Source organism: Vespa crabro, chromosome 4, assembly GCF_910589235.1.
Source record: "Vespa crabro chromosome 4, iyVesCrab1.2, whole genome shotgun sequence".
Classification (NCBI taxonomy): Eukaryota; Metazoa; Arthropoda; class Insecta; order Hymenoptera; family Vespidae; genus Vespa; species Vespa crabro.
Window position 1 is genome coordinate 6,120,462 of NC_060958.1, and position 20,203 is coordinate 6,140,664.

At 28.7% G+C, this 20,203-nt stretch overlaps 4 protein-coding genes and 1 long non-coding RNA gene across 13 annotated transcripts; 1 reads left to right on the forward strand and 4 right to left on the reverse strand.

Annotated features, from left to right (window-relative positions):
• Positions 1-15: 15 nt before the first annotated feature.
• LOC124423542 (odorant receptor 82a-like) lies at positions 16-2,396 on the reverse strand. 3 transcript variants are annotated; one of them, XM_046961358.1, is made up of 5 exons: positions 1,450-2,396; positions 1,078-1,386; positions 711-997; positions 482-581; positions 16-373 (listed from the first exon to the last, which is right to left on the reverse strand). In XM_046961358.1, the coding sequence occupies exons 1-5, from the start codon at positions 1,603-1,605 to the stop codon at positions 215-217; spliced, it is 1,011 nt and encodes a 336-aa protein (XP_046817314.1). In that variant the 5' UTR covers positions 1,606-2,396; the 3' UTR covers positions 16-214. The 3 variants fall into 3 exon arrangements, with proteins under 3 accessions (XP_046817314.1, XP_046817315.1, XP_046817316.1); XM_046961359.1 differs by having other exon boundaries at positions 319-581; XM_046961360.1 differs by lacking the exon at positions 16-373 and having other exon boundaries at positions 480-585.
• Positions 2,397-3,169: 773 nt separating this feature from the next.
• LOC124423538 (cilia- and flagella-associated protein 61-like) lies at positions 3,170-9,426 on the reverse strand. Of its 6 annotated transcripts, XR_006942112.1 has the most exons (16): positions 9,264-9,426; positions 8,768-9,027; positions 8,487-8,681; positions 8,272-8,397; positions 8,065-8,177; positions 7,854-8,002; positions 7,558-7,768; positions 7,127-7,296; positions 6,795-7,007; positions 6,560-6,664; positions 6,411-6,488; positions 6,208-6,324; positions 5,853-5,918; positions 4,238-4,373; positions 4,068-4,165; positions 3,342-3,989 (listed from the first exon to the last, which is right to left on the reverse strand). XR_006942112.1 is itself a non-coding variant. In XM_046961353.1 (14 exons), the coding sequence occupies exons 1-14, from the start codon at positions 9,369-9,371 to the stop codon at positions 5,535-5,537; spliced, it is 2,016 nt and encodes a 671-aa protein (XP_046817309.1). In that variant the 5' UTR covers positions 9,372-9,426; the 3' UTR covers positions 5,485-5,534. The 6 variants fall into 6 exon arrangements, 2 of the variants coding, with proteins under 2 accessions (XP_046817309.1, XP_046817308.1); XR_006942110.1 differs by lacking the exons at positions 3,342-3,989; positions 4,068-4,165 and adding an exon at positions 3,170-3,265; XR_006942111.1 differs by having other exon boundaries at positions 3,343-4,165.
• Positions 5,520-7,284, forward strand: LOC124423545. Its single transcript, XR_006942114.1, has 3 exons — positions 5,520-5,611; positions 5,799-5,936; positions 7,213-7,284. It is a non-coding gene; the product is annotated as an uncharacterized LOC124423545 (long non-coding RNA).
• A 48-nt stretch (positions 9,427-9,474) lies between the features above and the next one.
• LOC124423666 (cilia- and flagella-associated protein 61-like) lies at positions 9,475-14,641 on the reverse strand. The gene is made up of 10 exons (XM_046961653.1): positions 14,448-14,641; positions 11,858-12,018; positions 11,499-11,625; positions 10,974-11,309; positions 10,773-10,849; positions 10,530-10,699; positions 10,253-10,457; positions 9,910-10,166; positions 9,553-9,801; positions 9,475-9,480 (listed from the first exon to the last, which is right to left on the reverse strand). Exons 2-10 carry the CDS (start codon positions 11,910-11,912, stop codon positions 9,475-9,477), a joined length of 1,482 nt encoding a protein of 493 aa, XP_046817609.1. The 5' UTR covers positions 11,913-12,018; positions 14,448-14,641.
• A 129-nt stretch (positions 14,642-14,770) lies between these two features.
• LOC124423539 (protein TRC8 homolog) lies at positions 14,771-19,876 on the reverse strand. 2 transcript variants are annotated; one of them, XM_046961355.1, is made up of 4 exons: positions 19,771-19,867; positions 18,622-19,096; positions 17,775-18,142; positions 14,771-17,681 (listed from the first exon to the last, which is right to left on the reverse strand). In XM_046961355.1, the coding sequence occupies exons 2-4, from the start codon at positions 18,911-18,913 to the stop codon at positions 16,401-16,403; spliced, it is 1,941 nt and encodes a 646-aa protein (XP_046817311.1). In that variant the 5' UTR covers positions 18,914-19,096; positions 19,771-19,867; the 3' UTR covers positions 14,771-16,400. The 2 variants fall into 2 exon arrangements, with proteins under 2 accessions (XP_046817311.1, XP_046817310.1); XM_046961354.1 differs by having other exon boundaries at positions 18,622-19,876.
• Between the last annotated feature and the right edge of the window lie 327 nt (positions 19,877-20,203).

Genomic DNA, 20,203 nt, shown 5'->3' on the forward strand with positions numbered 1-20,203 from the left:
TCACTGATGCAAAACTTTCAAGTGACATACTATAAAATTTTGCAGCTGTTATTTTGCATGGTACTTTGCATCGCATGATGATCGTTTGTATAGTTAAGCCAAAATTGTTGTTATACCATTCGCTTTCATAAGCAGCTAAGCCTACAGCCTCGCTCTACATTCATGATACAATAGTTATAATATTTATTAATAGTTATTAATTAATTCGTTATTGTTAATATTTATTAATTCGATGAATAAGTAAATAATGTGAGGATAATACGCTTACCTCATCAATCAATTTGTTCCCACTAAAACTAAATAGAAAAAGCTCCAGAATTGCAGAGTTCAAAAAAGCCGTATATTTCATGAATCGTCCTCTATCTTGAACCATCTGAGAAAACATATTATACACACATACACACACACACACACACACACACCAGGTTAATCTTTATAAATTTATTGAGGTACGAATATATTATCGCAAATGATAACGAACCTCAGTGACTTGAAATCCTGCAAAGCACACCAAACCGGTACTAATAATGAATTGACCTAAGGCCAAGATATTTATAACTCTTTCCAGCGTATCAGCGAACCTATCTACGAGTAATTTAGTTAATAATTTATTTATTTTTATAAGATTAATATTTTTCAATGTTTGATCATATTACGATCAGAAAAGCTAATATTATAAGAAAGATTAAAAATAATATCAGCCAGCTCACGTGATAGCATCCTGATGATTTTTTACACAAGCTGAAAGTTCAGCGTATGTACTTTGATCGTTGCCTTTTATATTTTTTAATCTTCTCTGTAGGATTGCGAATTTTGCGGATCCGTGCATAACAACGACAAGATTGAAACTCGTTGCACCAGCTATAGTAGTGGCTGAGAAACAGCCTGATACAATGTTGAAAGTATAGATTATTTCGAAGAATGGAGAGATCGTATGATTTACAAAGAAATATCCACGAAAGGGTAATACCCTCATAGTTGTATCATGGATATATCCCTTTAACAAAACAAAACAATCTCAAATATTTATCTATTTTTTTTTGTTATTAATTTTTAGATTATTCTTGCATCAAATACCTCTACGAGGGGAGCGCATATAAATAGAAGAATGGTGCTAGCTACGGTGAATATGAAGTATTTGGATAGACGAAACGTAAATAAACATTTGTCCCTTAAGATGAGAATATCTTCATAGCTTGCTAAAATCCAATCCGTTCTCATAGTCTCAACGATATAGGATATGTCTTTGCGGTATAAGAAATAAATCGTGAGTCTAATTCCAGAGAGATAAAAAGCAGTACAAAGAAGAGCACATTCAGTTGCCTCGTTTAAATTATCGATGTTGTTTATTACCTCTATTGTGGTAGCGGTGGATATCGATATAATCTATGTAAATATAAAAATTTACTTTAAAAGAAAAGAAAAGAAAAGAAAAAATATATTTCTTACCATTAAAAACATAGCGACTATATGTAAATTTTTAAGTATTACAGCTGCCCTAGTAGAATCTTTATCCAATGGCCAAATAGACATTATTTTTGTTGTTATCATTACAGGTTTTATAAGATTGTTGTATTCGTGCGCAACATATAATTGTCTATTCATGTTGATTCAATTTTACTATATTTACGATGAAATATTTTGTATGATTTTATTTCATATCAAACGCGTGCTCACAATTAAAAGATATTTTAAAATTAAAATAGTTCTTCTCTATTTTTTTTTCTTTTTTTTTCTATTTAACAATTAATAACGATCTAGAATGTTGTTTGTCACAAGAGTGCATCTAACTCTCTTCGAAAGTAATAGAAAAAAATATTATCTACGAAGTATCCTGGAACAATTCTCCGAGCGTTCTTCAATCGATACAAGCACATCTATCATTTGCGAGTACACTAAAATTAGACTCTTCCAACCTCTAATCAAACAGAGTGATATCCGAACTTTTAAACTACCATATATTCTTCGACATTTTCTACACCATGTTCCATACCATATATTTGCATATCCGATACCATAAGATTTAGCTACAACGTAGGGTAGTATTTTGAACATATGTTAAATGATAGGACATGTGTAAGAATAGATTTAAATCACAATTGCTTTTCTCTTAGAGCAGGTATCGAACTTTCGTCAACTGCTTAAGATTAGGTCTATTAAAATAAGTTGATAGATCGATGGCATCGTCCTATGCTATTCTTATTCTCTATTTATTTATAACTTTGCTCTCTGATGTTCTACGCTCCACCGAATGAAGAACGACGAAGATGTCGGAGTTGCCTACGATGGTACAATTTTATAGTAGCGTGTACTTGTGTTACCATTATAAAAATGACTATAATAAAAAAGAATAATAAGCAGAGCAAGTATATATATATATATATATATATATATATATATATATATATATATATATAATATTAATAATAGTGAGTTGTATTCATAAAATCATTTTCAATATAATCTTATAGTGCATTAATATATTCTACTATAGATAATATATTTTTACATATAACACTATATAATAATTCCACTAATTATACTTATACAATTAATTACTTAAGCAACTACTATATGCTTAATATCTTAAAAGCGATACTTCATACAATATAATGGTTAGAACACAATAATTAGAGTTAATCAATTGTATGAGAAAAGAACTCTCTTTGGTTTTTCAAAAAAAAATTTTAAACTATATTTCTAAAGATATTTGTTTAAAACTTACTTCCCTTCATATAACTCAATAATCGTTTTTCGTTTTTTTATTGATATTCGTTTTTTAATATAACGCAGTACTGTCGGTTCTCTCATATCAACGATTTCGTTATGTATAACAAATGAATACGATCATTAAATGAATACAATCATTAAATTCAGGTACACAAGTTATCTTCGACATGTTCAAAATCATGGATCAGTGCAATCCTAGATTTCCACCAAGACCTTGTTCCTTTCTCCATTGAGCCAATCTTATAGCATACCAATCCTACAATACGTTTGTGTATTAGAAGAGGAATAAATGTGAAAGTGAGTTTTAATTAAATAATTATTTCGAAAAAGACCTGGACATCATCCTCGGAGAGACCTGTTTCCGCTGCCAATAGGACAATGTCACCTGTATGAGGTGCTCTTGGCCATCTTTTAAATTGATCCTCAAGTACAGCTTCCTGATATTCCGTCAAACGAATCGTTCGTGGAATAGGTTTCCTCTGAGGAGAATAGTTTCGAGTACTGCTACTTCGTGGTACAAACTTTAACGTTCTCGCTACAAAGTAAAAGATATTAATGATCTAAGTTATGAAAAGCGCGAAAACAAAGTTAAAAAAAGAGAAAAAAGAAAAAAAAGTTTTAAATAATGCTTTTTTATAATAGCGATAATTTTTTTCGTTTAATAACATTCAATTTATTTTTATTTTAATTATTGTATAAATTACTTGTTATACTAGAAATTTTGATTTTGTAAAGAAGTAAATACTATTAGGTGATGAATAATATTCATTTTAAATTATTAGTTCACATATTTAAAATTTTGTGATTATAAACAATGTGCTTTATAGATATTCCGACGCGAAATTCTTTTTTGAATTTTTCATTAATTTTGAAAATAGTCCAAGTTATTTGAGATAATAAATATGTTTTGGCGCACACGCTATTTTAAAAACGTTTAAATTACATATAAGCATTATTTTTCTTAGAAATAAATTTTATTTACTTTTTTTATGTTTGTCAATATAGAAAAATAATTTTTTAATAATTCAACTCCTAATGTTAAAATATCTTAAAATGAAAAATAAAAAACAAAACATATGACTTAGATCGCTTTTATAATTACCGGAGGTTCTTATATATTCTAAAGAATAATCTCTTAACTTTTAATTTTTTCTTTCGACAAAAACATCAAAGAATAAAGATGCTTTTGCCTTGAAAATTATAACGCAGTGGTTGCTCGTCCGCAATCCGTAAACAGTAGTCATTGGCGAGTAGATCACCTACGTAACATTTTTACACTTTTTTCCATATCATAATCATAATCGCAGTCGTGTTTTGCTTCGATACAACATTCTTACATTTTTCCACGGACTAATCACGATAGTATGCATCTTATTAAAACTGGAATGTTTAATCTACTTATTCATTTAAAGAGAAGAGATTTCTTCGTTTCGATCTATAGAATTTTTTAAACTACGATATTAAAATTAAAAAGAAGTTTTATTATAGAATACGTGATTTAATTTACCTGGTTTAATCGATTTATTCGCATCTTCCAAATTAATAGAGGTCGTGCGATAAAAAGCGTAATTGTTATCGGCATTGTAATAGTATGCTGATTTCCATGTATTTTTCGACGATGGATGCATCTTTCAAAAAATTATCTGAAAAACAAATAGGTATTATGAAGAGTCATCAAATAAAAATTCTTAAATTCCTTGATAAATTATTAATTAACTTAATTGTCATTTATTGAATATTTTTTGCTGTCATTATTATGAATGTCTTATACATAGCAACAAAATAAAAAAAAAACATACTAATAATAGCATGACATTGACCCAAATAATCTTTGAGTTTTTGGATTCGTTTCAAAATCATTATTGCGCTGCTTTAAGGCTTACGCAATTCGACAAAAAGAGTGTTTGCGATTCATAGACCGACGCGAATTTACACTTAACGATAAGTGTTGGTTGCAGGTATCTTTCGTTATGTGAAGTAAATTTAAAATGTTAATCGATGCAAATGGCGTGGGGCATTTAATTTTCCTTGAAACATTCGCAGAACTTTACGATAGCGAGAGATATATGCAGACCGATCTAAATTGTAATAGTTATTTGATGAACTTGTCATTTTTATATATTTTTTTTCTTTTTTCTTTTATTTTTTTTTTTATTTTTTATATAAAATTTAATTTCGCGTCAAGTAAAATAATTCCAAGAGAAACAAATGCGTGAGTGTAACGAATCTTGAGTTAAGTAAGGCCATGAATGTTCTTACGACAGCTTATTTTTTTTCTACTCACGTAGATAAAGAAGACATAGACAAAAAGGATGTCCAAACGACAACAATCGAGACAACGATGAATGACACCGTCACAACACTAATGATACTCTCACAGAAACATCTTGTATGTATTTATTATTCTATTATTTAGCGTGGGCGGTAAGATATTGCGGTGAAATGCCTAAGGCCAGTCTATGGAACAATTCTACAGCATTTTAAACTTGACCTACAGATCGAATAGCATGCTAAACAAGCGTACTTGGACTCTTTGAACGAGGACACTTTTATCATAGATCAGGAAAACATATGCAAACATGTCCCCGCTTGAACCTTTTAATTCAATATAATCTCCACGATATTCATAAATACATACACACATATATATGTAAATACATATATGTAAATATATGTATATGTAAATATATGTATATGTAAATATATATATATATATATATTCTGTAGATCTTAGTGTTATGTACTTATATTACATATAAAAATAAAAAAAATAACTTTCATGTATTGTCGAACAAAATATTATTTCATTGTTCAAAAAACAATGGGCTAGATTCGATATCAGCATATAACCATCGCATAAAATGAGGTGTACAATAAACAGGTAATTCTTCTTCCGAAAATTGTAAAAAATCTACGACACTATTTTCTATTTCCTGCTGATAAACAGATCCAATATATTTCTTTCTTATTAAATCACGATCCTTTTCTGATATCTATAATAAAACAGGCACGTTAGTGTGTTACATTTTAAGTTACGAATCGAAGATAATAAGCATATCACATTTCAGTGAGTTATATCCAATAATGATCGATCGAGTCTATTTAAAAGAGTCATCACTCACCTCTCCCGTTTTGGATTTTAACAAAGCACGCAAGCAATCTTCGACTAAGGAATCACCGGAAACATTCTGTTACGAAAAATGATGGTTTGTTTTTTAACCTATTAACTGTGCTTTTTGACGAATATACTTGTCACGATTAGACGATTTAAAAGATCAATTATTTTTCTTCGAGATTTTTTAAACTAATTTCTTTTTCAGATTGTAAAGTACCAAACTTAGCTTGTAAAATTTCAAGTCTAAAAATTTTCGAAGAAGAGTTAATTGATCTTTAAAATATTTTAGGAACTTCTGGGATCATCCTGTATGTTATATATAATTTTAAAACCTTATCGATGCTTTCCAAAACGTATCTTACCGTTTTGGATAATAAAGTGGCACGATTTTCGACTCGCAAACATTCGAATCTGTCATTAAAAAGTGCCATCGCCCATGGCTCCCGGAAGTATGCATAAAAGTCCAAGATAAGGGAATTCTGATAAAAAAAAAGTATATCGATTAGAAAATTCAATGTGAGAATTAATGAAAGATAAAAAAGAAAAAAAAGCAACTGAAACTTACTCTGAAACGATATTTAACTTCGTTTAACATACTGTCGTGTTTTCCGTATAAAGTGATCAAGTGATTTATTTCGAAATTCTACAAATATATAACGTAATGAAGAGAGATTCGAATAAATTATGATAATTAATTTCTACATTGGTATAAACCTTTTTACTGCAACAAGTTATTGATTCTACGATGTTCCGAACATTCATACGTAAACGGAAATAACCAATTTCGGATAAGCAGTTACCTGTCACCATGACATCGCCCTGATAAATAATAAATCAAACAATTAAAAAAAAATTATTATCATCATATTATATCATATTATATATATATATATATATATATATATATATATATATATATATATATAAATCATATTATCAAAATTCTTACATAAAGAGATTGTTTTAAAACAATGTCACGAGATAACTTCTTTCCTGGTTTGGTGACGTAAAGATAATGAAAATTACCAGGTAACATACAGGATACAATGATTGGTGATCGAAATTCCGGTAATAACAAGCACGATTTATTTCTGTCGTAATTATCGTATTTTCCTTTACATTCTTGATAGACATCTACCACTTTGCGAATAATTTTACCAAGCTATTCGTTCGGATTTTCAAGAAGACCGATAAATAACAATTAGAGAAACACACATTTCGAGAAATTAAAAAGTGGGTAGTATTTGATTGATAAAGAATGAAATAGAAAATGCTACTAACTTTTTCGCCAATCTCTATACTATTATAATATTTATGCTCGAACAATTCGGCTTGAAATTTTCTTGAGTACTTGGTTATGGTTCCAGCTGCGAATATAAATGGATCGTTTGTACGAAATTGAGGATTTATCACCAGACGACCGTCGAATACTAAACCAGCACGACAAATTGCTAAAATATGTACATGCATATGTATATCGATCAATCAAGAATTATTAGCGATGTCGTCTATCGAACAAAATACAAGAGTGGACCAAAAAAGTTTCTAAGTGATATTAAAAATTAATTACTATCTTTCGAAATTTTTTTGATTAAAATGTGTCAAAAAAGAGTAATTGATTTTTGAAAATTACCTAAAAATTTTTAAGCTGCATAAAAACTTTTAGCCCATCCTATAATAAATATTATACAAAGACAATTATATGTTGTTACCTAAAAAAGAATTGATATCAATCTCTTTGTCATAAAAATTGAAAAAAAAGTCACAAGGAACGATTTCGACATTAGCTCCTGATCTTATAATGATTGATTCAATTCTTTTATAATTTTTATATTCCTCTAACAATGTCCAATTAATTACATTCCATCCCAAAAGAAGGTTTATTTCATTCTCCAGAACAGAATTTTTTATGGCTGTGTTCACCTTATAAAAGTTTTCATATTACTGATTTACATTGAGTAATAATTATTGATATTATATTGTATAATAGTCCTTTTTGTTCACATACTTCACAATTATGAAAAAAATTATTGTCAGTATCACATAGGTTTAATTTAGGCTCGATCAAAGTGATCCAAGAACCTTTCATTCCATGTTTCATCAATCCATGAATGGCGCAGTAACAATCGATATTGTGTCCATAAAACACAATGGCCTCTATAAAAAAGTGCAATTAATTTTTATATTTATAGTATAATATACATGTTAAAAGAGCTTACTTTTTTCTTTGAAATTATTTGTTACCGATTGAATTTTTTTTAATGAAACGAATGCTTCTATATCATCGTTTATAGTCAAACAATTCCAAATTATATCTGATTTTATTATATCACTGTATAATAGAAAGTTCATAGTGACTAACAATAATAATAAAAATATATTAAAATTGATTTTTCAATTTAAAAAAAAAAAATTAGGAAATTTACGCTTCCTTGTCTTCCTGTATTTTCTTATTCGTGAACAATGTCTTTTGGTATTGGAGACCACAAGTTAAGATCAGAAAGTCGTAACTCAAGTTTCCTTGATCCATTACAGTCACGTATTTATCCTTCCTGTTGCAAACGAACACGTCGTACATTTTAACAAATTACGAAGGTCACTGCCTTTTCCATTGAAATACGATTTCTCATCAATTTATTACCTATTAATCGTTTGCAATGTTCCGTAAACGACATTAATCCAAGCACGTCTTGTTATAAGGTACCGATAATCACGACAATATCTTCCCTTAAATGGGATCATATCCCATTTAAGATCATTATATTCCTTTTCATATGGTAATCCATTCAATGAAATCAAAGTGAGATTTGTAAAGTGGACAAAATTTTGTAGATATCTATGACGCGAATCCATTGCTTAAATATATATATATATATATATAAAATAAAAAAATGACATTCTTTTTTGATATCGAGCTTTTACCCTAATGCTAAAAATTCGATGAAAGCTATGCCACAATCGGAAGCACCTACGACGACTATCTTCGTGTCAATTATCCGATTTGGTATCGTGGCAATTCTTGGTGTTGTCATAAAAAGTGAAAATGCTTTGTTTTTCTTTTTTTTAAGTTCATTAATCTCATCATTCATTTTGGGGCAAGTACAAAATTCGTATTCTATTTTTCTACGTGGATTCACTGGTACCATAGTATTTAAACAAGAAACTATTGGCTGAGTTCGAGTCTAAAAAAGTGTGTATTAGCGTAGTATTATTATTATCATTATTATTATTATTACTATTATTATTATTATTATTGTTATTATTATTATTATTATTATTATGAGCATCAAAACTTTATCAAACAATCTAACGATCTAGCTGTTCTAATTATCTTCGATTCTTCTCATGCATTACTTGAGAAGAGTTAATTTAATTCACCTACACAAATATGATATGTTACATGAGAGTAAAAACTCACGAGTGAACTTCCTTCTTCCTCGTAAAGACGGTAATAAAGAACCGTAAAGTCGCTTAGTCGCATGATCTCGCAGAAAAAGAATTTTTGATTTATCGAAAATATTGGCATTAAAACAAAATGTAAGAGGCAACCATAAGCTTCGTGAAAAATATATTGTCTCACAATAAAGTCTTCTACGTGATAATTTTTTTTGATTTCTTGATAATCCTTCTCAATGCTAAAATTATAATAAAATATATGATTAAAAATTGAATATAGTTAATTTAATATGTATTATTAATTACCAAACAATAGCTAAGCCAATGATAATATTATCAGATGTGAAAATATAACTATAAACATCGTTATTATTTTGATTTACAGCTCGATAAAAATCTTCCATTATCTTCTTGCTTTTTGGAATGTCAATTAAAAATTGTTTCACTTCAGCTTGATCGGATAAATCAGCTTTGTGAGATCGAATTTCTCCGAAAAGCATTGCCTTGTGAGCCACGTACAAAGACATAGGAAAGTCTTTGTTATACCTCAATGGTACGCGCTATATATTTGAATTGTTAATTAGGCATAACATTAACTTTCTAGATATCTTTATGTATGATTACATATATATATAACTAAATGAAATTTTCTATAAAATCTTATCTACCATGAATTGTTCCAAAAAGGAAAAGTATGAGTAAGCTGATGGTAAAAGTAATACACAGTAATCTAAATCAGGGAAACATTCAAAAGCAGCTTCCAAAAATTCTCGCGTCCCACGATTACCAATATCTTTTCGTACAGCAAAAATCTCTACAACGAATGCATTAATTTCGCCTTGATAAACGGAATCCATCAAAATATCTTGTTTCATATGAGTCGGTTCTAATTCGACGAAATTCAACGATGTTCCCTGATGTATCTCTTCGAAAGAATTCATTAATTTGGTATGCAGCAGTATACATGTATTATTAATGATTTTCTATGATGATCTATTTGTTTATTCTTACTTGGTACTTGAAGTATCGCATCTTCGAACATAATGTTAACATTGAACTGATTAGAAATCGACGATCTATCATTTTGTTCGGTATTCTTAATAAATTCCAGAGCATCTTTATTTTTCGATTCTTGATAAGAAATTTCTTTCTTCAATGATGTTTTACGTAATGATGATTGGATTTCATTCGTATTTTTTGAATTTTTTTCTTTATTCTGAAGATATAAAGAACAGATATATTGATTGATATTGAAAATAAAATGAAGAGTGAATAGAAGGGTATGTACTAGAGTTAGTTCATCGTCGTAAACAACGTCACTGATACGGACGTGTTTTTTTTCTTTAGAAAACGATTTCTTTCCAATTTCTTCGATTTCATTATCAACAGTTTGATATTCTGCATCTATTCTTATATTGATAGATTCTACATTTTTCGAACTATTTATAGGAATTTCATCTAAGGATACAAAAGAGATATATAAATTGTCTTCATATTTAATTAACAGTATGAAAAAATGACATTTACTGACCATCCACGAAACTCATTTCAATCTCAAGTTTATCCTCATCGATTGCATTTGATTTTTGCTCATATTTCAACTTGTCTCTACATAAAAACATTAACATTTAAAATATTTCTATTTACATATCCATTTCTAATAATTATATTCTCTTTCTATAAGTGTATGTATATATATATATATATATATATGTATTAAATATCAACTAACAAGAATATATCCTGGAAAATTTTGTCAGCAAAAATGTTGGATAAAATCTCGCTTGCATTTTTTCTTAATATCTTCCGATCCTGATCTGTTTCATGGGTTTTCCTAAGTCCACCATAAATAGTCAATTCAAAATTCTCATTTAAAAGATCGACATCGATTGTCGAATTAACGCAGATCACTCCGGTAGCTAAACCATTGTCGTCCTCGGATACGATTAAATGACGGTGACCGTCCGGATATCGAGTCATTTCGCTTATGTAATACTCCCCGTACAATTCCTTCACATAGGACGAGTCTGCGTCGATTATCGGTATTATGTCGTCATTATCTTCCTCTCTACATGAATAATATAATCCTCACATGAATATATATATATTTTTTAATGTAATATTTGTAATACTATCACGACACTCACCATAAAAAAAATATAATAATAATAATAATAATAATAATAATAATAATAATAATAATAATAATAATAATAATAATAATAATAATAATAATAATAATAATAATAATAATTACACAGCACGACGAATCTTTAATCTTGGAATGATACTGTATCGTGTACTTATGTACAAAGTTTGTACTAAAAAAGTATCCTTGAAATTAATTGGAACTATTCTGATCATGTGATTTGTGAAAGAATTTTCTAAAAAAGAAAATAAGAAACTTGGAAAGAATGAGAAGAATCTCTATATATATAATGAGAAGAATCTATATATATATATATAAGAATCTATATATATATATATATAAGAATCTATATATATATATATAAATATATATATATATATATATAAAGGATATAACAGATAGTGATCGATGAAAGAAGAATCGATACCCATGTATATATATATATATCCATATTTTCATAAATTTACCTGGTTCGATTTGAGGTGGAAGCACTAAAATAACGTTAAAACAATGGACGTCCATGTCGAATAAAGCGACAAGAAGACACTCGAAAAAATTTTCAGTATAACGATCGTCCCAAACAAGACAATGAACGAACAACGTTCCATTTTCTTTAATATCATCGATGCTATTTGAGAGGGAAAAAAAAGCAAGATACCGGTTTAGAATAAATATCTTATAATGAATTTTTCATAATGCATATTTACTTATAATGTAATCTTAAACAATTAAACCATTCTTGTTTTGGAATCGATGGAATATTAGGATAATTGCAGAGGAATATTCCCGAAATAATATCTCCTTTTTCGTTGTATTGAATTATAGTGAAACAGGAGGATTCGCTATAATAGATTTTTCATTCAATTTCAATCGTCGCAGAGAGAGAAAAAGAGAGAGAGAGAGAGAGAGAGAGAATGTTACGTATTAGCGGGAAATTTAAAAGTCGCTCAAATAAGCATATTTTTATAAAAATAAAATTAGATATTAATATATATGATAATAGATATTAATATATATGATCGTCGTCAATTACTATACTCGTCCAATATCGATGTCTCCAAATATATCGTAAGTTCTAACCGATATTAAATGTTCCAAAGCTGGTAAATCGGAATGTAAACCACGACGATAACCGTTAATTTTTGGAACGTATTTCCTTTTGCTTCTTTCAGAATTATTTTCAATCGCAGATGTATCAATGTTGAACATTATAAAAATTCTAAATTTTTAATCTAAACCCATTTAATATCGTTCAGAAAGGATCTTGATAAGTATTTGTTTTTGATAGGACAAAAATCGTCAAGATCGAAATAACATGTACGTACATATATAGGCAAGTAATCTTTGAAGATAGCCACATAAATGATTTTGTATGTATATTTGAATATGTGACGTAGGCGGTGGCGCCGCTAAGTGGCAAAAAATGAAAACTTTGATAAAATGTATATATAATTGTATAATTATAATTTCAAATAAAATAAATTATTGTTATGAAATATTGTTGAAATGATTGTTTTATAAGAGTGAAGAATTCCTTTTTTCCTCATCTTATTAATTAACAATTACTTACTGAAATGTCATATCCCCTCTTAAATGATCGATTGAACAAATGCGTATGTATGAACGGAAGTATCCACTCGTACACCCTTGTATCTCATGTATGTACACACATACATACATAAGTATATATGCAATGTTCTATACGTGGTAAATGAAAATAATAACAGAAGATATAATAAATTTTGCCTTCCGTATTACAAGTATTTCCGTTTTACGATGATAATAAAAAAAACCAGTGTCCGAATTCTTTACCCTTATAACTAAAATCAGCATAAACTTAACAAATATATATTTAAAACGTTTAGCGTATTAATATATATTATCGTTCAATAGATATCGAGAATTTACATAAAGATTCGCTCATTTAAATTATAAGAAATCATCTTATTGATCGACAAAAAACAATACATTATAGGTAATGGTCACGTGATATATAATTATCATTATTTATCGATATTCTTAATAACTTCGAATTATAAAGAGATCATAAAACAATTATTTTTGGATAATTTTCAAGGCATTCGTAAAAAAGTAATCGTAAATATTAAAAATACATTTATGTACATAGATACATATTCCTATATACGATAATATATGAGAACATTTTACAAATAAAACAAATTAAGTATGATACAATAATTACATACAAATTCTTTAGCCATCTTCATGTCTCCCTCTCTCTCTCTCTCACTCATCTCTTTCTTCCAAGGGATCTCATAATTTGTAATTAGCGACGCGAAAAATGATTCGTGAATCGATGCCATTCATCTCCTCGCGTTATAAGATCGTGTTTGAAGCCACTCCTACAACTTGAAAAACATTCCGACGTTCATTGAACTAAGAGAGAGAGAGAGAGAGAGAGAGAGAGAGAGAGAGAAAAAAGAAAGAGAAATAAATACCACATATTCGTGTATTCAATGAGAAAACATTGAATATACAAGAATTTCCATTACTTCTCCTTTGATCTTGATTTTCCTTTTATTCATATCAAACATTTACTTCGTCAATTTATTATGAAATTAATTAACAATATTTACGTTTAATAAATAAAAACTACGCAAACATGAGTTACGGCAAACGTCTACTATTAACCTGTATCAAATTTCTCGTTGAAACAATTAGCGATATGTAAACTTGCTAAACGGTACATATTATACACACACACACACACACATATATATGCATGCATGTATAATTATTTTGAAATAATTGAACATAAAACAACGTAAAATATTTCCATAAATAATATTTCAAGAGTAAACGGCGAGCTCAAAGTATCTAAGTTTGTAATCAAAAGAGGAAGAAAAGAAAAGAAAAAAAAGAAATCGTCTCAAAAAGTTTCGAAGAAAAAAAAAAATTTTTTAATTATTTAGAAACTTTTAAATTTAGAATAGAATAGAAAATTCTATTCTAACACGTTAAAATATTATAAATGTAATATATTTCCATCGTGTGCTAAGACTATTTAAATTACTATTGAAATTAATTCAATAATACCTGTTTATCTTCGTTCGTTCGTTCGTTCTAAACAGCTTTTGAAGTCGTCAGAGACACCACACAACCCTCGCTCGTTCAAAGTACGCACACGACTGACATTTGAGATTTCAAGTTCGAACGTGCAGTAAGTAATAATATATAGTGAGAAAGGAGAGACGGGGGGGGGGAAGAGGAGCAACTGATGCTGTGCGTACTGTAAATACGTACTGTAAACAATCTCATAAAAACCGCATGCAACTCCAAGTATCTTGTACCTTATTTTTTTTTTTATCATAATATTTGTCGCTGTTAAAATAACTGAAGAGGAAGAAATAAATATTCGATTAAAAAATAGAATGTTTTAATGATCTCTTTTTCTTCTCCATGTATACCCACAAACAGAATATTGTTATGATTTTTTTTCTTTTTTAACAATAAACATTATTAATATCGATACATTACATACACATGATGTTTACTTTATTCATTATTTTAAGCAGATCATCGCATTATTTTCATTTCCGTAAGACGGATAAATGTTATACTATTACGATTTTATGAAAACATATCCCCTCTTGCATGCTATTTATCACCTATTACTACACTTTGAATTTTATTACATCATGCCTTTATTTATTTTTTTTTTATTTTTTATTTTGTAGATAGATCCTTATCTCTTTGCTCTTTTTTTTTTGTATTAATTAATGAAATTCAAATGTTCCATAAAGAGTATTGATTGATCGAATGGATTTAACTCAACTAATCTTTTTATCTATACACACATACAATTTATTTAATTTAGATTACTGAGCTTAAAGAAAATTTATAGTGTTCATATATGTATATACAAATTGACCTAACACTTGACAATTATTATACACTTTCAAATTTGCCTTTTATAACATATTTTACGTCGTTTTCACTCATGTTAATCAATATTTTTCTGATTCGTCTACATTTATATTTACATTAATTAATTACAAAACAAAACAAAACAAAACAAAACAAAAATTAATATGAATTTGTGATAAATGAATTTCACATGAATATTCTATAAAGTTCAGAAATCTAATGATAAATAAAAGTATGTACCTATGTCACTTATTAATAAGAAAAGAATCAAGTGGAAAAGTATATACGAAATAATCAAATAGCATACATGATATGTAAAATATTCGGGATAAAACAATGTTATACTCATGTTTAACTTAACGATCTCAATGTATACATGCATATATACACGTAAAGCGTATGTACATAAGCTTAAGATTAGGCTTCGAATCTTTGTGCAGACATCATTCTCGGCAATAAGATATGCCAGGTACGAAAGAGATATATGTATATATACTTAAAATATTTCTAAATCTGATATGAATATAAATTTATTTTTTTTTCAAGCTTTCAACTGTATTATAACAGTAGATACGAATAGAGATTTTTATGTTAATCTAATTATAATTGTATATAAAAAAAATAAGATATAATGTAGTGAAAAAGAGAAAGAGAAAGAGAAAGGAAGAGAGAGAGATTAATATAAATCTAATTCATAGATAATTACATTATTAATATGTTGTAGTCAATTACACCACTTGTTAAGTTTCTTTAATTATATTGTTTGATAACGAACGCATACAATAGCGTAAAGTAAATTTAAGGAAGAATGGATTAAATCCTATTATCGAGCCTCATATTTTTTCTACATAATATTAACGTAATATATTATAAGAAAGAAAATAATCAAATGATATTTTACAGATCGATGTCGCACAATTTAAGCCTCCTTAAATTCGCAATATTTATTAGTATAAAGAATATCACAATGAAGCTGTGTCATAGTAATTATCCCCATTGAAGAGTTTTGTCTATTATCTCTTCCAATGACGGGTCTTTCTTAAAATTGCTCCAACTCATCCTGATCTCCTTTTTGGAAGACTTCGTTATCCCCGTCCTTTTATTTATTTATTTGTTTTTCTTTTATTCTGGTGACAGCGAATCCGTAGAACATTCCTCTTTATTTTGAGGTTTATAAACGACATCGTGACAAAGTGGACATCGATCTTGTACGTAGAGCCATTTTCGTAGGCATACGCCGTGGAAGTAATGATTGCAGCGTGTTATCTTTGCAGCCTGCATTTCTTGATAACATATGGCACATACGTCATTGAGAGATCGTAGCTGTTCAAACTTCGCTTCGGCTAAAGAATTAATTTTGTTGACTGCAGTTCGTCTCTTCATAAAAACTAGCCACCCAGCTTTGACTTCACACCAAATATTGAAGTATGCGTGAATGCATATCATAATAGCACGAATAGTACCGCCAGCTTCAAAGATTAATATCCAAAAACCATTGAAGAGTAATATAATACCAAAGGCAAATTCTATGATATTGCCAAAAGATCTTATAATATATACGCAATCATCTAGCTCTTCCCAAAATGCAGTGCGATATGCATCAATGAGAAATAAGATATATATAGCCAAAGATACCACTACCTTGACTATTACCTCAACACTGAAAACAGACACAGCTAATAACCATGTGCTCACACTAAATTGTGACCAAAGAAATACCAATAGAGAAACTGGAAAGAATATAAGGAAGGCGCAAACTGCAAGAGCACGCAGATGCCTATGCAGTGCTGGATTATGTGAGGCACTAAGAGACATTAAGAGTGGATTTACAATGTTATGTACAAAATGTAATACTGCAGTAAATAGTAAGCAAAAATTTCTACATAATTTGACTAATCGATTTTCTCTATCTAAGCTTGTCAATCCAGTTTGAAGTGCTAATATGTAGAATAATATAGCGGATATCGTGCCGATGCTTTTTTCATCTCCATCTTCAGTCAATAATACCCATTGGAAGAAACAACCAATATAATGGCAAATAAGTGAAATTATACTAGTCATCCCTAACACTGCAGTCAAAGTCTCACATCCATTTACCAATAAGGTTCTGAGCATATCATAATATGAGAAATTTTCGTCTCCATAATGATTCCCCAAAATTTGTATAACTTGTTCTCCTATTCTCAACAACCAAAACGTACGTAATACGCATGGTACGTTTAGACGAAACCATTCTGTCTCTACAAGAGCAGATAGACCATAATTACTTATAAAATTGCGTGCGTGAGCATATCCCATATAAATGGTTTTCAGAATTAAAACGCCATTGTACCAAATAATAAATTTACAAACAGCTAATGGAAGCAGTGTTGCAAAAACTGGCGCATTATAAAGAATCGATGTCTGAAACAATCATGAATATTAGCTTGAATTTACCGAATTTAAGAATCATTGATAATTATTAATTACGTTAATAAATTTTCATTTTTTACTTACAGGTAATGGATGGATAGCCAGAAGTGATGGTGTCATAAAACTCATTACCAGCAATTTCTGAAGAATTAAATATCTTGGAGCAAAGTGTATATAACAAAAAATGGTAGCCAACAAACACTGTAATATATAGTTTTGAAAAAGCAGAGATCCTGTTCCTTCCTTGATAATAGAAGTCAGATTCAAATGTAATATATCATCCAATATACTGGTTGTATAATCAGGCTTGCTCACATATGCTATAACAGCTTTGATAGTACTAACATTAGACCAATAGGATATAAATATTACTCCTATAGATATCATATATAAGTACACAATTATAAGATGTTTCGTCCATAACATAAATGTGCACAAAGCCGCTATACATCCTGCAAAAAAGTCATTGTATTAACTAATTATCATTGCAAATTTTATGCCAACACATTAAGTATTTTTACTATATATATATATATATTGTTTATATAATCACTAATTATTATATAAAATAAAATAGCATAATTCTAATTTAACATTTTTAAATGTCAAGTTGAATATCCTCTTAGATTTCAGAAATTTAATTATAATAGCTGATTAGCAATAATATGAATTGTAAAATTTTTCATCCTTGACAAAAACGGTGACTTATGATAATTGACCCTATCGCATGGGAAATAAAACTTTTACATTAATAATATATGAACTTTGATTACTCTTATACATATATATATATATATATATATATATATATATATATATATATATAAATATATATATATATATATATATTTACTGTGTACATAATAAAAAACTATAAGTAGACATACAGATATATATTTAAATTTTTATTACAATAAAATGTTATTCTTACCTAAACAGCATATTATAAATTTCAACATTATCACAATAAACATTTGGTAACCATCTTGTTCGAAGTTAAAGTATTCAAATAAAAAAGATTCTGGACCAACCAATGGAAAAGATTCAGCGAAAGTATTCAATACACTGTCAATTTTGAAGTCATTGTCTGTACTATTTAGTACAACAGTTTCATCTGGTAATCCAAGACGAATTCGAAGTAATCCATCGATGATGAACAAAGGTGGTACTCTCATTATAATATCAGCAAAAATAAAGAACTTATTCCATAAAGGGAATTCCATGTTTAATGCTTTGATTGATGCGTGGCACAGAATTTGTTATAACAAATCTATATACTTAGAGATATTCTTAGAGGCGATGAAATTGTAATCTAACAAGCACTATCAATAATTTTAGTTTTTGAATTACCATACCAAACAATAACACTGTTATATTTTAGAATAAAAGTTATTAAAATTTCAAATCTGAAATTTCGAATTTGAAGATTTAAAGAGCCACTTAGTCAACAAGAAGACACTTCAAATATATATTTTCTTTAATATTAGAAAAATATTAAAGAAATAAGTAGAAATAAATATCCAACTATATTAGGAAAGAACACAAGCACAGCGGGCTCACTCGAGTCACGTATTCACTGATTTACAAAAGTCACATCGTCTGCCTTAAATATAATTTTGTTGGCAATAAACGTTTCAAATTTCGATATATATAAAAACAAAAAAGGAAAAGCAAAGATCGTTGATTAGAATCAAGTGGCGCGTAGAATCAAGTTATAACCAACAACAGACGATCGATCGATTTTTACTGCGTAAAAAATAAAAACAAAAAAAAAACAACACGATACGTATACAAAACAATGTTTAAGGCTGAAAATATCTAACTAAAATTTAACAAATATACACAGTTCTTTTTCCAAGTGCTTGTAAATCTTTTTTCTCAAGCACTTATATTTGACAAAATTGAACGTTTTGCAGTTTAGCACAATTCGAGCGGAAGAATAACCAAGAAGACGATGGAATTTTCGGGAAGCTTTTCCAGTTTACAATCGAAGCATCGTTATTTCAAAGAATAATTTATAATTTATATTATTAAGATCAACAAAGTAAAATCTTATACGATGAAAAAAAATTCTATGGACCTTGGACGGTTATCGGTTTCTGTCAATCATGTTTTTCTTTGCGTAATTTTGTCAATCTATTGATATACGTCTGACTTCACTTCACTTCGGTAATTGCATTCAACCTAAACACTAACCGGTTGATTTGGTTGGTATCAATGATTTTCTGTTTTATCGACGATACAAGACGATTCAAGAGAAAAATAATCAAACTAAGTGCCAAGGAGGGGCGTGCCGATCGACGTGTTGTAATATGAATTGCATTGTATTTCTATGATTATAATTCTTCTAATATTATAATTCGTAGAAATATAATAAATACTGTTTGTAATTACAGAGTTTCTATAAATTGACGTGTTCCCGTTCAACAACGCCATTTATATTTCTATCTTCAGACATCTATTAGTAAATAATAAAAATAAATAAAATTAGTATCTATTATGGACTTCCGTAG

Excerpts from the sequence above, each read along its gene's own strand:
- LOC124423542 (XM_046961358.1), bottom strand. The coding sequence starts at position 1,605 with ATGAATAGACAATTATATGTTGCGCACGAATACAACAATCTTATAAAA. Across the intron at positions 998-1,077 it reads TATGCGCTCCCCTCGTAGAG|GGATATATCCATGATACAAC; the intron begins GTATTTGATGCA and ends GTTTTGTTAAAG. Across the intron at positions 374-481 it reads CAGGATTTCAAGTCACTGAG|ATGGTTCAAGATAGAGGACG; the intron begins GTTCGTTATCAT and ends ATGTTTTCTCAG.
- LOC124423538 (XM_046961352.1), bottom strand. The coding sequence starts at position 9,371 with ATGCCAATATTTTCGATAAATCAAAAATTCTTTTTCTGCGAGATCATG. Across the intron at positions 8,178-8,271 it reads ATACAGGAAGACAAGGAAGC|TGATATAATAAAATCAGATA; the intron begins GTAAATTTCCTA and ends TCTATTATACAG. Across the intron at positions 7,769-7,853 it reads ATTTTTTTCATAATTGTGAA|GTGAACACAGCCATAAAAAA; the intron begins GTATGTGAACAA and ends AACTTTTATAAG.
- LOC124423666 (XM_046961653.1), bottom strand. The coding sequence starts at position 11,912 with ATGGACGTCCATTGTTTTAACGTTATTTTAGTGCTTCCACCTCAAATC. Across the intron at positions 11,626-11,857 it reads TCCACCTCAAATCGAACCAG|AAAATTCTTTCACAAATCAC; the intron begins GTAAATTTATGA and ends TTTCTTTTTTAG. Across the intron at positions 10,850-10,973 it reads ATTTTCCAGGATATATTCTT|AGACAAGTTGAAATATGAGC; the intron begins GTTAGTTGATAT and ends GTTTTTATGTAG.
- LOC124423539 (XM_046961354.1), bottom strand. The coding sequence starts at position 18,913 with ATGGAATTCCCTTTATGGAATAAGTTCTTTATTTTTGCTGATATTATA. Across the intron at positions 18,143-18,621 it reads ATTTATAATATGCTGTTTAG|GATGTATAGCGGCTTTGTGC; the intron begins GTAAGAATAACA and ends ACTTTTTTGCAG. Across the intron at positions 17,682-17,774 it reads TGGCTATCCATCCATTACCT|ACATCGATTCTTTATAATGC; the intron begins GTAAGTAAAAAA and ends TGATTGTTTCAG.